The sequence below is a fragment of the Tasmannia lanceolata genome, unplaced genomic scaffold, assembly GCF_043159265.1.
Source record: "Tasmannia lanceolata isolate RefF3 unplaced genomic scaffold, GAP_Taslan_0.1 ptg000018l, whole genome shotgun sequence".
Lineage (NCBI taxonomy): Eukaryota > Viridiplantae > Streptophyta > Magnoliopsida > Canellales > Winteraceae > Tasmannia > Tasmannia lanceolata.
This window is the reverse complement of record NW_027518695.1, coordinates 14,154,340-14,168,676: the sequence shown is the minus strand read 5'-3', so window position 1 is coordinate 14,168,676 and position 14,337 is coordinate 14,154,340. Positions and strand designations below refer to the sequence as shown.

Genomic DNA, 14,337 nt, shown 5'->3' with positions numbered 1-14,337 from the left:
AAAGATAGATGAAATTAGTTTCCTTCGTTCTCAGCTAAGGATGATGACTAAACATTGGGGGTGCAACTTGGATCGGGCTCAACCCGAACCCCATGGGTTCAATCCGATTTTAAAGTGGGTTTGCTTTTTGGGTAAGGGTTGAAGCTTTGGCAACCCGACCCGAACCCTATCCTCTTATCATGATTTTCTTAGGATTATGTTTTTTTCACTTGTATTTTCTTGTTTGGCCCTAGATGAAGCCAAACCCAACCCGACTCAACCTGAACCCAACCCGATTTGGAGGCTGGTTGACCATCTCAACTTGAGGCTCGGGTTGGGTTGGGTTGGGTTAGGGTTGAGGGAATGCTATCTCGGGTTGGGTTAGGTTAGGGTTATCCTCAACTCGACCCAACCCAAGTTACTCCCCTAGTAAACATTTAATTCTATTACGACAAGACATTTTATGTAAAGACTTATCTCAGTCATTTGGGTAGAAGCCCTGAGCAGGCTTGTATAAAGTCAAAATGATCACGTATAAGACACGCAGTGGACTGATTCCTTAGACCTGACCCCCTTAGACCGGACGAATTCACATTTTTCTGTATATTACGTGTAACTTTGATATTTCCTAACAGTGAAACCAAATCAAAGGACTACATATTGGCATGTTGAGTTTACAAGAGATTATGTAAATGCTCAACATAGAATCTAATGTTTTTTGGGGTTTTTAATTACAATATTCAGATGAACATTATTATAATCAGTAGAAAATACACACAATAATTTTTCTTTTACAATAGCAACTAGGCATCTAGGGTCTGATGATCTATTCAGTAATTTCCCTTGTAAAATAGCAACAAGACACGTATTTGATGACCTAATTAGTAATCAGAACTCAATTCGGAGCGACTTTAAAACCCCACAGGTGCACATGGAAGCCGCCCTCATTTCCGCAAGTTTGTGATCACCAGCATGAAGTAATGTTTCAGTCGCCCTGAACGCTACTGAGGTTGATTTTCAGAATTCACATATAAAAATGAATAATTCGCCATTAAAAAAAATGAATAATTCAATATGAGCTTTCTTTTAATTCACCTACATACAAAACTGGATTTCCCTTTAACATAGCCAAAAACCAAGAAAAAAAATAAAGGAAAAGAAAAAATAGAAACATGAAAACAGCCTACATGCTAACAAAATATTAAGAAAGATACGGCGCATATCAACTCAAATGATAATTTCTTATAGTTATAAGCAGAGAATAGACATTTGGAGATTGAAATCTGCTTCCTCTGTTGAAACAAGAATTTCAAGTGTAAATTTCTCAACAGAAAATCCCCCATCAATAACATATTTTCATTCAGATCAATAACATAAAATACATTTAAAATACCTTTAAGCTGTAAGACTGGTCCATCAGCCCTCTTCTCCAAACTCCTTTGTGAATCTTTCATGCACTTCGAGGTCCTTCTTGCTAACAGTCGGCCTCTGTCTTGCAAGCACTTTATCAAAATCTGTCTTTGTGATTGGCGGCGGAAGAATCTGTTGTAATTATTTGATGGGGACAGCATAGTCAATTAATCAGTAGAAGAAAGCAGAAGAGTAGATGACTAGAAACCACTGTTGCATCAATACAGGTACGTGTCGGTTAAATTTCTAAATAAAAATTTTAAATTCTCAGATTTTAATCAATTCTTAGATTTTAGTTTTTACATAACAATATGGTTATAAGTTATAACTACTATATTGAAAATTTAAATAGGTTCAGCAAATCTAATATTTTACTTCCTACATAAAAGCTTAATTCAAAACACGCAGTAATTGTAAAGTTGTGGTAGAAGAATTCAGAAAAAAAAAAAGAGATCTAGAAGTGTCGCAAAGAATTCTGAATTATTGGAACGATACCTAGCCCAATAATTCGCCCATTCAGAATAATCCCTGTAACATGGGTAGAAATATACTGGATTTATTTACTGTACCTTTGAAGCCAGGCCTTCTGTGGCAAGATCCTGCATGGTGGTCTGAACAGCTCCTGCTTGTTTTGGGCCGCATGGAATCCACATATCATTAGAGTTTTTTATGAAGAACATGGCATCTTGTGTTTTACGAACAGGTTCGAAGAGAACATCCTTAACCTGTCAATGAAAAATAGGCAACTTCTATCAAATGTACAACCACTAATTATTACATGGAAAGCACAAATTATATCAGATTTTAGGACTGCACTTACGCATACAGAGATATCTGAACCTGAAAACCCTTCTGTCTTGTGGGCTAGGTTCTCAAAGTCACTTTCGGTTAAGTTATGAGGGGTATCTCCTAAATGTACCTGTTCAAAACCATCATAAATCAATTTCCCTATGTGCAAGGATTTAAAAATTATGGTTCAAACTTCGAAGTCAAGAGAAAGGATTGATCCAAGAAAGTGGTCATATGAAAAATGGCTACCAAGAGCAACAAAAAAAAAGAACCACATGGAAAATAATTGCCAATTTTTTCATTTGAATATTAACAGGCTCGCCACCTTAAATCAGTATTTTATTTGATTCATTAATATGATGATACCTTGAACATGTGCTGCCTCGCTTTTACATCGGGGAGAGGGATGTAGATTCTCTTGTCAAACCGTCGCCGGATGGCCTGTCATTCACCACCGATTAGCCACGATGCAATAGTTCTAACTATCCAAAGAATAATAAGTGACCATGTAAACCAATGTAGTTTGAAGCCAGAATGAAAAGGCATAGCATTTGAGATGCGTCAGAATTTACCTGATCCAGTGCGTACGGAGTATTTGTAGCAGCAAGTACAAGAACTTTCTGGTCGTTTGTTCCTACACCCTGAGATGAAAGGGAAGGTCAATTATTAATTGGCCCTCAAAGTAGAAGGAATGATCAATGCTCTCATGGACACATTAGATTTGGCATTGTAAAATTTCTACTACTTTCAAACAAAGAAAATATTGTAATTGCCCAATTGCACTCTATTACAACTTTAAGTCATGGTCAACGATGTAAAAAACTGATACTGCTAGTCGCAGAAGGATTCTAATGATATGACCTAATAAAACACCATCAGATATTTAACAAAAGTTAATGTAATCAACCTGAAGTCTAAAATTAAGTACCATGACTCAGAATGTAAATCATGGGATAGATCAAGCATCTAAATAGGTAAGATCCAAAATGCCATATAAACAAGCACATGAGAGGATTGGTAACTTATAATTTACACATGATTATATAATAAACTGAACTGTAATCAAAGTAAATAAAAAACAAGCACCAACTAAAATTGCATGAAAAAAGCTAAATATTTGTCCCGAGTGTTTCAGATTTGACATGGCTTTTACGGAACAGTGACTATAAACAAATTTAGAATAATACTAAAAGCTATTCGCATATGCAACTTTGACAATTCTAACCAGTGTTTAAAATTTTAAATACCCGTTCTCAGACAAGAACTTGCCCAAGGTAAAATCAACTCGGGCAGGTGATCAAAGGTGCTTTTTAATTTTAATTTTTTTTTAAATGACAGTGATTTTAAAAGTATTTGAGATAAGTTTTTAAATCTTCTTATTATAATTTTTTGAATGGTCATTTTCAGTTATAGGCGGCGAAAAAAGTAGAGACTGACATCGAAAGTGTAAACCAACCCGCATACTGGGCAACAAATCAAAATCCATTTACAGTATCAAACATGTATGGATCACGAGATAATGCAAAACTCGAGACAGAGATGGAACAAAGAGGGGGGGAAATAAACATGTCCAAGGAGAACCGATAAGAGAGTGCCATTTGTGCATTAAAGATCTCACTTCATAACACAAGAGGATCAATGCAACAAATACAGCACAAACAAATCCATGCAAAAATTGTTGATGTTAAGGAAGGCATTATGTGGCAATACTAATACCGAAAACATTGGGGAGAGTTATGACATTGACATACTTTACCTGAAACATGCATGTAAGAGTGAGTTTATTGATTAGTATAAACCACTTGTATGCATATTTTCAACAAGAGATCTCCAACCCTAAAAGAAAAGAACAAAATTCCCCAGAAAATATGTTATCTTGAAGGATTTGTGCACTTCATAAGCACACATGTGAGTACAAAAATGTCCTGCCAAATACAAGACACACTGGATAATCAGCAGAGGTAAAATGGCTAAAACAAGTACCTGCGAGGTGAAGATAAACAGAAGGGGTGGCATTCTCAGCATAGCATTTCCACACCCTTTTGTTTGTCTTTTCCTGAAAGAAATACATCCTTTTTCCGAAAAGACAAACAAGAGGGTGTCGAAATATCATTTCCCTACTTATAAATTCATAGGGAAACCAACTTGTTACACAAAGCCAGTTGTGAGTCAAAATTGCCAGATTCCCCAAGTGAGTGAGCCTTTTGAATCTTGGGTTGAGGTCTTACATAAACCCTTTTAAGATCTGATTTCTAAGAAAAGAAGGAAAAGATTTTAACCATCCGTGAGGAAATGAATGAGTTCAATACCCTGTAATTCAAAGTTAAAAACGGTAGCAACTAAGAGACAATACCCAGCGAGATCAATGCAAACATGTGTAGCAGCTATGACTGAAGACAACCAATCCTACCAATACCAGCTTGTTTAATAAGCACAAAAACCAACAGAAAACGAATTAAAGCTTCTGTCAGCACAATGTGGTTACTAATGTTGAGCTGGAAGGGCAGCTCATGCACATAAATCATGCTTGTGCTTTGCAGAAAATTAAATCCGTTTTCTCCAGTAGGATTCAATAATAGTCATACTCCACCAAAAAAAAAAAAAAACATTTCTCAACCACAAATGCAACCATTACCACATCAAAACTCTACGGCTGATGACAGAAATCAGAAGATATATATAAATAGAGATTGAATAGAAGAGGTCTTAATATGGTATCGGCATCTGCTTTTGTGCATCAATAAGTATTCATAATGCATTTTAACTTTAACACGGCAACTGATACCTGCATCTGTACAAGAAGTTCTGTTTTGATGCGTCGAGAAGCTTCACTCTCATTGCCTTCTCCACGCGTGCCACATAAAGAATCTATTTCATCAACGAAGATAATGGAAGGGGCACTATCCCGGGCCATTTGGAAAAGGTTCGAAACTAGCTTCTCACTTTCACCCATCCACTTCGAAACCAGGTCCGATGAAGAAACACTGCACATAGAGAGTAATTTGGCATTTTCCAAGTCAGCAGCCTATATGAGATGCAGTATCTATAATTGACGCTCAAGTACAAGTGCATGCACAATCCTGCAATCTGAGAAAGGCAGATCAAAACACATAATGAAAGTGGAACGACCAACTTCTGAAATTCTGCTCATTAGAAGATGAGTGTTTACATAAATGTACGGGGAAATAAGTATAGTTATAAATATGTGAATGTGGCTCTGAATGTGTATCAGCGCACGACTACACATTGTATAAGACAATTCAACGATCTATGGAACAAAGTGATATGCTTTTGTCATATGCTTAAGCTAAATTTTTGCCATTTTGTCGACCCACATTCCATTTTACTTTGATGTTGTTCCAGTGCCTGGCCAGGGTGCTTGACGATCTAGATTGGCTCCAGAAATTATTATTTTTTGTTTATCAATGGTGGTTCAAACAGACACAGGCATCTCTTGTTGTGGTGGGGAGAGGCTTGTAGGCAAAAGAGTTGGAGATATGTAATTTGGGAAGGTGGATAGGGAGTTGCTGGGGCAAAAGATTGTGATGTTTTGGGGAGGAGAGGGAAGGTCTGTGAAGGATATCAAAAGGAGAAGGTTTTGTATTTTACTGAATGGTTGGGAAACTGGGGCAATGTCTAGGAGGGTGGAGTCAAGGATATGGAGGATGATGACTAGGGTGAAGTGATAGGACATCTTCAATATATGGGCCCGAGTTCTAAGAATCATTTTTCTTTTGCACTGCTCACTCAAAGCTAATCTACGGGCTTCTCTTCTATCAATATTGAGCATGGCGATGCACATGTTGACTTCCATTATTCAATAGTTAAGAGTTAAGACACACGGTCTGGGGGTCTATTTGCAATTAGAGGGCACCTTCCTCGGGCTTCATCAAAGTATCTACTTTATGAACTATCTGGAGCATGTTTTTTTTAAAGGCTTGAATCTGGATTGTGGAGCATAATAACAAAATTTTCAGGAATAAGAACAAAAGCATGCCAAAAGTGAGATAAAACATAAAATATTGAATTATATGGAGGCATTCTAGCTAAAGAAGTCTCATGTGTAGAAGAGAGGAGATTCAAGGGGATTGGTCAAACATAGTCTGGTCTTCACAAGCATCTTCCATGTTGTGCAATAGATCCATCAAAATAATTATAATAGACAAGACAAGACAAAACCTTTGTCCCAAACTAGTTGGGGTCGGCTAAATGAATCCTTTAGAAAATTTTCATGAAGAAGGAATCTACCTGGCTCTAATCCTGGCTCAAAATAATTATAATAAACATATCTTAATTTTTTGAAAATGATAACTATATTAAAAGGAAAAAAGATTACAAATGCACATATGGGGGTAAGGAAATCCTAAATACATAGTCTCTATGAGTACCCAATTTGGCGAGACGATCAGCCAAATTGTTAGCACTACTAGGGATAAGGGAAAAGGAAACAAATCTGTTCTTGCCCAACGCTCTGCTCTTGTCTATGACATGTCCTAGTCTACATGAGCCATCTTCCTTGCCAGATGCCCAGGACAACGCATTGGAAGGATCCCCTTCTATCAGTAGTATCCAGTCCAAGAGACTAATAAAAATGCAAAGACCACTATGGATGGCTCGAATTTCTGCTTCAGAGGAATCAATAGACCCTGTAGGACTGACAAAGTAAAGGATGATGGTGCCCCTAGAATCACAGAAAATGCTTCCTATACCAGCATTGCCGGGGTTGCTAAGGGAGTGACCGTTGATATTGAGCTTGAAAACACTATCTGATGGAGGTTTCTATTTAGCAACCACCATAGATTTCGCCGTAAAGCTGTCGAGAAGCAATCCACAACCCCTCATTGTGCTGTCAAGAAAGTAACCCCTAAAAGATTCATGTTGCAAGGCCCACGATGCAATTATGAATTTGATTTTCCACACCAACCATTTAGGTAGGGCATCACTTTTCTCAAATATCCGTTCCTTCTTTTCTGATCATAGCCCCCGTAGCACTATCGAAGGGGTGAGGTGCCACAACGTCAACCCCATAGAGCTGAATTCCCTAATGTGCCAACTCAAGCAGAGATCCCAAATCGAACTGGGAAGCACCCACTAAATCCCGAACAACTCTGAAACCTGACTCCAAATGAAAGATGCGACCTTGCAATATACATGTTTGTAGTATCAACAATTTTCGTAGGTGGTGAATGACATCTTGAGCATGGTTTTAAGTTTTTACAGAAACACACACGACAGGAATGTTTTCGTTTATGTCCTTGCAAAAGCACATACCGAAACAAAAAAAAATTAAGTGTATTGGTGGTATATTGTAACAGTATGTATTATTTAATTATATTTATATAAATTATATGTGAAATGTGATGTATGTATTATGCATAGTTTCAAAACTCCCCCGATGGACTCCCCAGAGTCGACTCCCTTTTGCCTTGGCCGTGTTCCGCATTTTGCCGTACAAAGTTAACAAAAATTCCTTTGACTCTCCCAAGTTATGACTGCATTAACCGAGTACTCAGCCGCATCAGCCGAGTACTTTGACCGCGTCATGATGAGTTGAGTAGGATTTTCTTCGGCTGTGTTTTGACCCGCAATCCGCGTTTCTAAACAATGGTATTATATTAAAATTTTACATGAATTACATGCGAAATATGGTATGTAATGAATCACCATACATGCACAACAATGCATGTCACTAGGTGTTCGATGTTAAACTATTCTAGGTGTTTTTTTTATTATGTGATGGCTTTTTTACTGTGTATTTAGGCTTATTCCAGCACTTCCTAAAGTTTTATCTTAAATGTCCATCATTTGCATATGTTTCCATACATTTCCGTGATTTTATAGGATTTTATTTAGGATTTACTTTGGTAGTTTTATTGACTTTTATTTGGTCTAGATGTGGCGGGATGTCAACATTAATCTATGGCCCATGACCCATTCTCCCATGTACTATTGGACAATACCATGGCCTACCACTTAAAACCTCCCAAACCCAATTCACTTAAAAATTTAAAACTTCATTGGTTGCACCCACGGCCAACTACTTAAACCTTTTAAAAATGTTGACTAGTTAAAGGTCATTTGCATATGTTTCCATACCTTTCTGTGATTTATAGGATTTACTTTGGTAGTTTTATTGCATTTTATTTGGTCTAGATGTGGCGGGATGTCGACATCAATCTATGGCCCATGACCCATTCTCCCATGTACTATTGGAAAATACCATGGCCTACCACTTCTAGACCAAATAAAGTTGAAAGCTCCAAGGCTAATCATCCTCCCACATGATTTCCTAGCCATGTCTTCCTCCAGCAAAAACCAAGAGCATGAAGAAGATAGATAAGAAGGAGAGCAAGAGTCAAAGTGCATCCCTTCACGATTTCCGAAAAGAAGAGGATCAAGGAAGAAAAGCTTGAAATATGGAGAACATAGAAAACAAGCTCCCTCCATTAAAGTTTAGTAATTTGGTTTTGTAATGGTTTTGGTTTTCCATTAAAGCTAGATTTATAAACAGGATCCTTAAAGTGCTTGATCTGAAATCACGACGATCAAACTCTCCAAAGTTTGCTTACGCAATTACTTGTGTTTAATCTTTGTCTAACTCACCGTAGTTCTTCAAGAATCGCTGTCAGGTACCCTCGTGATAACAGCATATTCTAGAAATGCAATCCCATGGGCTCAAAGAATTTTGATGTGTCCGTGGTGGCTTGCAGGTTTCAATTTGTAGGTACCTGAGATTTATAGATATCTTAATCCGATTATTGAACATAGGCCAAGATCTTCCAACTAAATGGTTTCCACTAGTTAATTATTGTAAACGATGTAAATAATCTTCCAAATAAATGGTTTCTGCTACTTGATTATGGTAAATGATGAAAATAGAAAGATGTTTCTTATGGCAACAGAACAGCTCATCCTACGCTGTAACATTATGTAGTTGTATTTATTTTCATTGGAATAAATTTCTTGTACCATTCCAGAAGGAAAGTAATGGACTAAATTATACATCACGGAGATGAAAAATAAAATTCCAAATAACAATTGACAGAGAAAGGTGGAAGTATCTATAGAAGTTCAATGCGGCAACATGATTGAAAGTATAATCATTAAAAAAATAAAGTGATTAGGCATTGATGTCAGCAACCTTTTTCTCCAAAATAAAATCCAAATGGTAAGGATTGTTAGGATGAAAATTTTACCTGTAAAAGGTTGACTCTGCCTCTGTTGCAACAGCCTTTGCCAAGTATGATTTTCCAGTACCTGGCGGACCATATAAAAGGAATGCCCTCCATGGCCGCCTCTTGCCTAAACAAAATTTCAAAATTAATTGTAGTCAATAGTAAAATATAAACAGAAACGATAAAGAACCCAAGTATAGTGACCACAGATTAATATTTCGCAGTGCTAATTCTGAAAAATGATAAGATTGAAATAATTAGAAAAGAGAAAATACAAAAATAATAGATGGATGATAATCTCATAAAGAATAAGTTTGCCATCCACATACTGGATTAAGCCCCTATGCAAGCACTTATTTCTAAACATCAACTCAACTAAGCCTTTGTCCCAAACTAGTTGGGGTCGGCTATTTCTAAACATCAAAATAAATAAATAAAAACATTTCATAGGTGAACATCAGAGTATCTATTATGCGGAGCATTGGGACATAGTTTCCCATGGTGTGACGAGGTGATTATTGTTATAATGAGATGGATGATTCCATTGGCTTCCCATCTTTTCTAGAGTTTCCTAAAAAATTATATGGGCTGCATCTTCAAGTGGTTGTGTAATATAGCTCACAAGAGTATGTAATCATGATGAGACCATGGTTTTAAATTTAAGTTTCATTTCCAATTTCGGCTGAAATCCGGTAATAGAAAAAAAGTAATATTTTATTATATCCGAAATCTCGGAATAATACTACATTCTAAAAAAATCAGTTTCCCAAAATTTAGACGGAAATTTGGTAAACCCGAAATTTCGGATTTTGTGAAATTTCAGTTTCGGTTTCAAACGAAATCCGATTTCGGCCGAAATTTAAACCCATGGATGAGACTCAACCTATATTTGAGACAGTAATCATCTATGCTCATGTACTATTCGAGTAGCCTTATCTATTAGAAAGCTCAAGTTAACTAGTTGTTGGAGCAATAGTCAGTCGTCTGCCCCAATCTCTACTGTACATGTGACACATGTATGGTGGTTGGAGCTGCAACTCTGGTGGCTCCACATTCGATGGACCAGAGTCTGAAAATATCAAAGAATGGAAATCAATACCAACGAATCACTGGCTTCCAAGCATGGTTGAAACAAAAAATTCAAGTGTTAACATTTCATGGATAAAAACATGGTTTAAAATTTCCACTGGAATAGACATGAAGCGACCAGAATATTTCTGTGTTTTTCATCCCCACCGAAACGCATACTTAAACCAAAACCATAAGCATACCAGTGATATAATATACCAGCATACAACTCAACTCAACTCAACTAAGCCTTTGTCCCAAACTAGTTGGAATCGGCTAATGAATCCTTTAGAAAATTTTCATGAAAATCCAGTGATATAATATACTAGCATGCATTATATAATTATATTTATATGAATTGCAAATGAAATGTAGTGCATGCATTATGTGTATATGTTTGTGTATGACTTACATGTGAAATGTGGTAGATACTGAATTAGTAGACATGTGCAGTCGCTAGGTATTCGATGTTGTTAAATCATTATGAATAGTTTTTCCCCTATGCGATGGTTTTTTAGTGTATATTTGTGCTAGAATGCCCATCATTTGCATATGTTTTTATAAGCTTCAGTGATTTTATCAGATTTCCACCTAAATTTTTATCGGAAGCAACATAGTTCCATTACTGTCATGACTGAAACACATACCGAAACTGAAACCTGAAACCTTACATAGAAATCCATTGATTGGACAATAATAATTGTTTGAAAAGTGCGATATTAGGGCAGTAGCCCATCACTGGTTCACCCAACAGCATGATTGATCCTAATTACCATGCACTGGAGAACTGAAGAGCTGAGGACAACCATCCTCTCCCCATTTGTTCACTTGAGATCATTCCAATACACGTTATTATTTTGGAAGCAAACCATCATAATCAGAACAAAGAAACCAGTATATAATACACCATTATGAAAAAGGAGTTATATATTAAAATCACAAAAACTAACCATGAGGTAACTAAATTGGAAAAGGTACAAACCCGTAAAGAACTGAGGGAATTTGACAGGTAAGATAACAGCCTCCTGTAAGGCCTGTTTGGCGCTCTCAAGCCCTGCCACATCGCTCCACTTCACATTCGGCTTCTCCCGTATTATCGCAGAATTGAGGCCCGCCCTCAGTTTCACCTGCTCGGGATCCTCCCCATCTCCACCTTCCCCATCCTTGGGCTTTGTTTTGGACCGTGTTGCGACTGCAGCATCCCCATTAGCAGCGGGTCCGGACCCACCATCGTCAAGAACAGCCCGGATCTCCTCTGCCCTCCGCAAATACTCTGTGAATTTCTGGGTTATAGCATCTTTGATCTTAGGGTTTTTCTCATACTTCAAATGGGTTTTGAAGTACTCCAAAGCATTCATGTAAAGCGGAAAGGCCTTCGCATAATTCCCTGCATTATCTTCCTGAACAGCCTGCCTTACGTACTCGATTGCTTGCTCTTTGAAATTGCTATACATCTTCCAATCCAGACCAATTGTATAAAAAACAAACCCTAAAAAATCAGAGCTCTAGAAGAACAAAAAAAAGACCAAAAACCACAGAAACTCAGGGCCCGTTTGGATTGCAAGAAAAAGGTTTCTGATGGAATTTTTCTTTCTTTCTACTCTATTGCTTGCTCCTTGAAATTGCTATACACCTTCCAATCCAAACAAACTGAATAGGAGGGGAAAAAACCCTAAAAAATCAGAGGTCCAGAAGAAGAAAAACAGCCCGACAAAAAACCAGAAACGCAGGGCCCGTTTGGATTGCATGAAAAACGTTTCTGATGGAAAATTTTCTCAGAATTTTTTATTTCTTTATACAATTCAGAGAGAAATAACATGATTGTGGTTAATATAGAGGGGCTTCATCATAAAGTAAAGCTCCACTCATCTATTTTCATATGTAAATAAAGTAGGCAATTTTGGAAATATTTGCAGAAAAATCCTGCAATCCAAACAGGGCCTCAGCAAAAAGATGCAAAATCCACAAAATCCCTTTCCCTCTCGGTTCCTGGCTCCGAAAATCCACAAAGCTGAAATCAGAAACGGGAATTCTCCGGATTTTCAGATCCAATATCGAGCATTCGGAGATAAAAGTTACAGAGAAACCCTAAACGAGCTCGTTAATCTCTCTTTTTCTCTTGCAACCGAAAAACCTTTAATCGGGAATTAAAAAACGGGAATTTTATACAGAAATTGAGAAAGTGAAGAGAACTGACCTAGAATTTATGCTTCCTCCCGATCTGAGATCAAAAAAAGTTGCAGGAAAACGAAGGATTCTTCACAAATCTCTCTCTCTCTCTCTCTCTCTCTCTCTCTGTGCGATGATCGGTGATCGAAAATAAAAAGCAGAGAAATTGGGAATTTTAACAGAGATAAGAAATGGAATATCGTAAGGGTTTGGGATGCTTTCCTCTTTTGAAAGTCAAGCAGCCTTTTGATATTTAAAAGGTGCTGATATCCGCAGAACCGTGTATGATAACAAGATAAAACGATGTGGGTTCGTCCCATTATCAAAAACTGTTCACGCGGATATCAATCCCCTAACCCAACTACTGTACTCTCACTTTATAGAAATTAGGTCGTGCCCAAAAAATCATTTCCATGGGATTATCCTAACCCTCCGATCTATAGAGGTTGGGTCAGATTATGGAGACCTCTCTAGATTGGAGGGGTAGGATCATCCTATCGAAATGATCTTTGGGCCACAACCTATTTACATTTTGGCCGAGCAAATGAACAGTTTGGATCATGTATGAATAGGGGTGTCAATGGATCCAAACGGTTCGATGGATCGTCCGAATCCGAACGTTAATGAACGGGATCTAAACATATGAATAGGATCCATGGGCATATTTCGGATCATCAAATCTGGGATCCAAAAAATTTTGGATTGTGTATGAGCACGCCACAGATGCCCATTTGATAGTCACGATCCGAAATAGTTTACAAAAATACCCTCCAAATTTTGTTAATGCTAACCGTCCTATAAAGGGTATTTTGGTCAAAACCTCTTTTATCACTTAGGCTCTGTTCACTTGTTTCCTGGGAAAGGAAAAGAAAAGGTTTCTCAGGAATCTGACGTGGCATTAGGAAAAGAAATCTAGGGAAACTGTGTAGGAAAAGGTTTTTCGCGCCTGTTTACGTGCGCAGGAACTACGCAGGAAAATGTTTCCCGAGAAACTGCTTGCCCACTTTTTTTCACTAGTTTTCCCGGGAAAGCAAATCCGACCAAAATAGTGGGATTTGGTTTCCCACACTTGTGAAAACAGAGACATTTCCACATCATTTTTGGCAATTTCCATTTCATTATTTGACATTTTCCACCTAGGCTTGTTACTTTCTCAGGAAAGCAAGTGAACACCAGAATTCCGTCTTGTCAAGGAAAAAAGAGGTTGTTTTCCAGGGATTTGCTTTCCGGGAACGCAAGTGAACATAGCTTTAATGAATCGGATGGGAATGCGATTTCACTCATTTCAGTAGTTTCATTTCATACTTTCACGAAGGAAAAGGGAGAGGGGTTTTCTTCTTTATGCATCATATTCTTTTATAATAGTTATACATTATATTTGTGTATGTAATTTTGATTAGTTTTATTGTCTACAAGCATTATTATACACATAGATTAAACATTGATAAATTTTTAATTTAGTTGAAGAAAATGCATAGAGACGCACTAAGAGTGGACTGCCATTCTATCTCTTTTTTAAAAAAAATTACTTGTTTACTTAGCTTAATGGGACATTATAGGACACTCCAATGGACGGTCCGAATTAAAATGGATCGTGATCATGACGTGGAAAGTAGGATCCGAAGAACAATCTGACTCCGACCCGACCGATAAGGAATTTGAATGGATAGTGACCGTGACAAAGGTGGATCCGACCGGAAAGTGGATCCGTTGGCATCCCTATGTAGTGGGGCGAATAGTACTGTAT

At 37.5% G+C, this 14,337-nt stretch overlaps 1 protein-coding gene across 4 annotated transcripts; it reads right to left on the bottom strand.

Annotated features, from left to right (window-relative positions):
• Positions 1-663: 663 nt before the first annotated feature.
• On the bottom strand, positions 664-12,831 carry LOC143849638 (protein SUPPRESSOR OF K(+) TRANSPORT GROWTH DEFECT 1). Of its 4 annotated transcripts, none has more exons than XM_077358737.1 (10): positions 12,619-12,831; positions 11,404-11,875; positions 9,375-9,480; positions 4,964-5,162; positions 2,751-2,819; positions 2,545-2,619; positions 2,210-2,308; positions 1,959-2,114; positions 1,373-1,521; positions 664-980 (listed from the first exon to the last, which is right to left on the bottom strand). In XM_077358737.1, the coding sequence occupies exons 2-9, from the start codon at positions 11,873-11,875 to the stop codon at positions 1,396-1,398; spliced, it is 1,302 nt and encodes a 433-aa protein (XP_077214852.1). In that variant the 5' UTR covers positions 12,619-12,831; the 3' UTR covers positions 664-980; positions 1,373-1,395. The 4 variants fall into 4 exon arrangements, with proteins under 4 accessions (XP_077214852.1, XP_077214854.1, XP_077214851.1 ...); XM_077358739.1 differs by having other exon boundaries at positions 664-973; XM_077358736.1 differs by having other exon boundaries at positions 664-983; positions 12,619-12,830.
• Positions 12,832-14,337: the final 1,506 nt, after the last annotated feature.

Bases quoted from the DNA above. Each gene is read 5' to 3' on its own strand.
- LOC143849638 (XM_077358737.1), bottom strand. From the start codon at position 11,875: ATGTATAGCAATTTCAAAGAGCAAGCAATCGAGTACGTAAGGCAGGCT. The intron at 2,820-4,963 runs GTATCAGTTGCC...CTTTCATCTCAG, and splicing joins AACTTCTTGTACAGATGCAG to GGTGTAGGAACAAACGACCA. The intron at 2,620-2,750 runs GTAAATTCTGAC...GGTGAATGACAG, and splicing joins CTCCGTACGCACTGGATCAG to GCCATCCGGCGACGGTTTGA.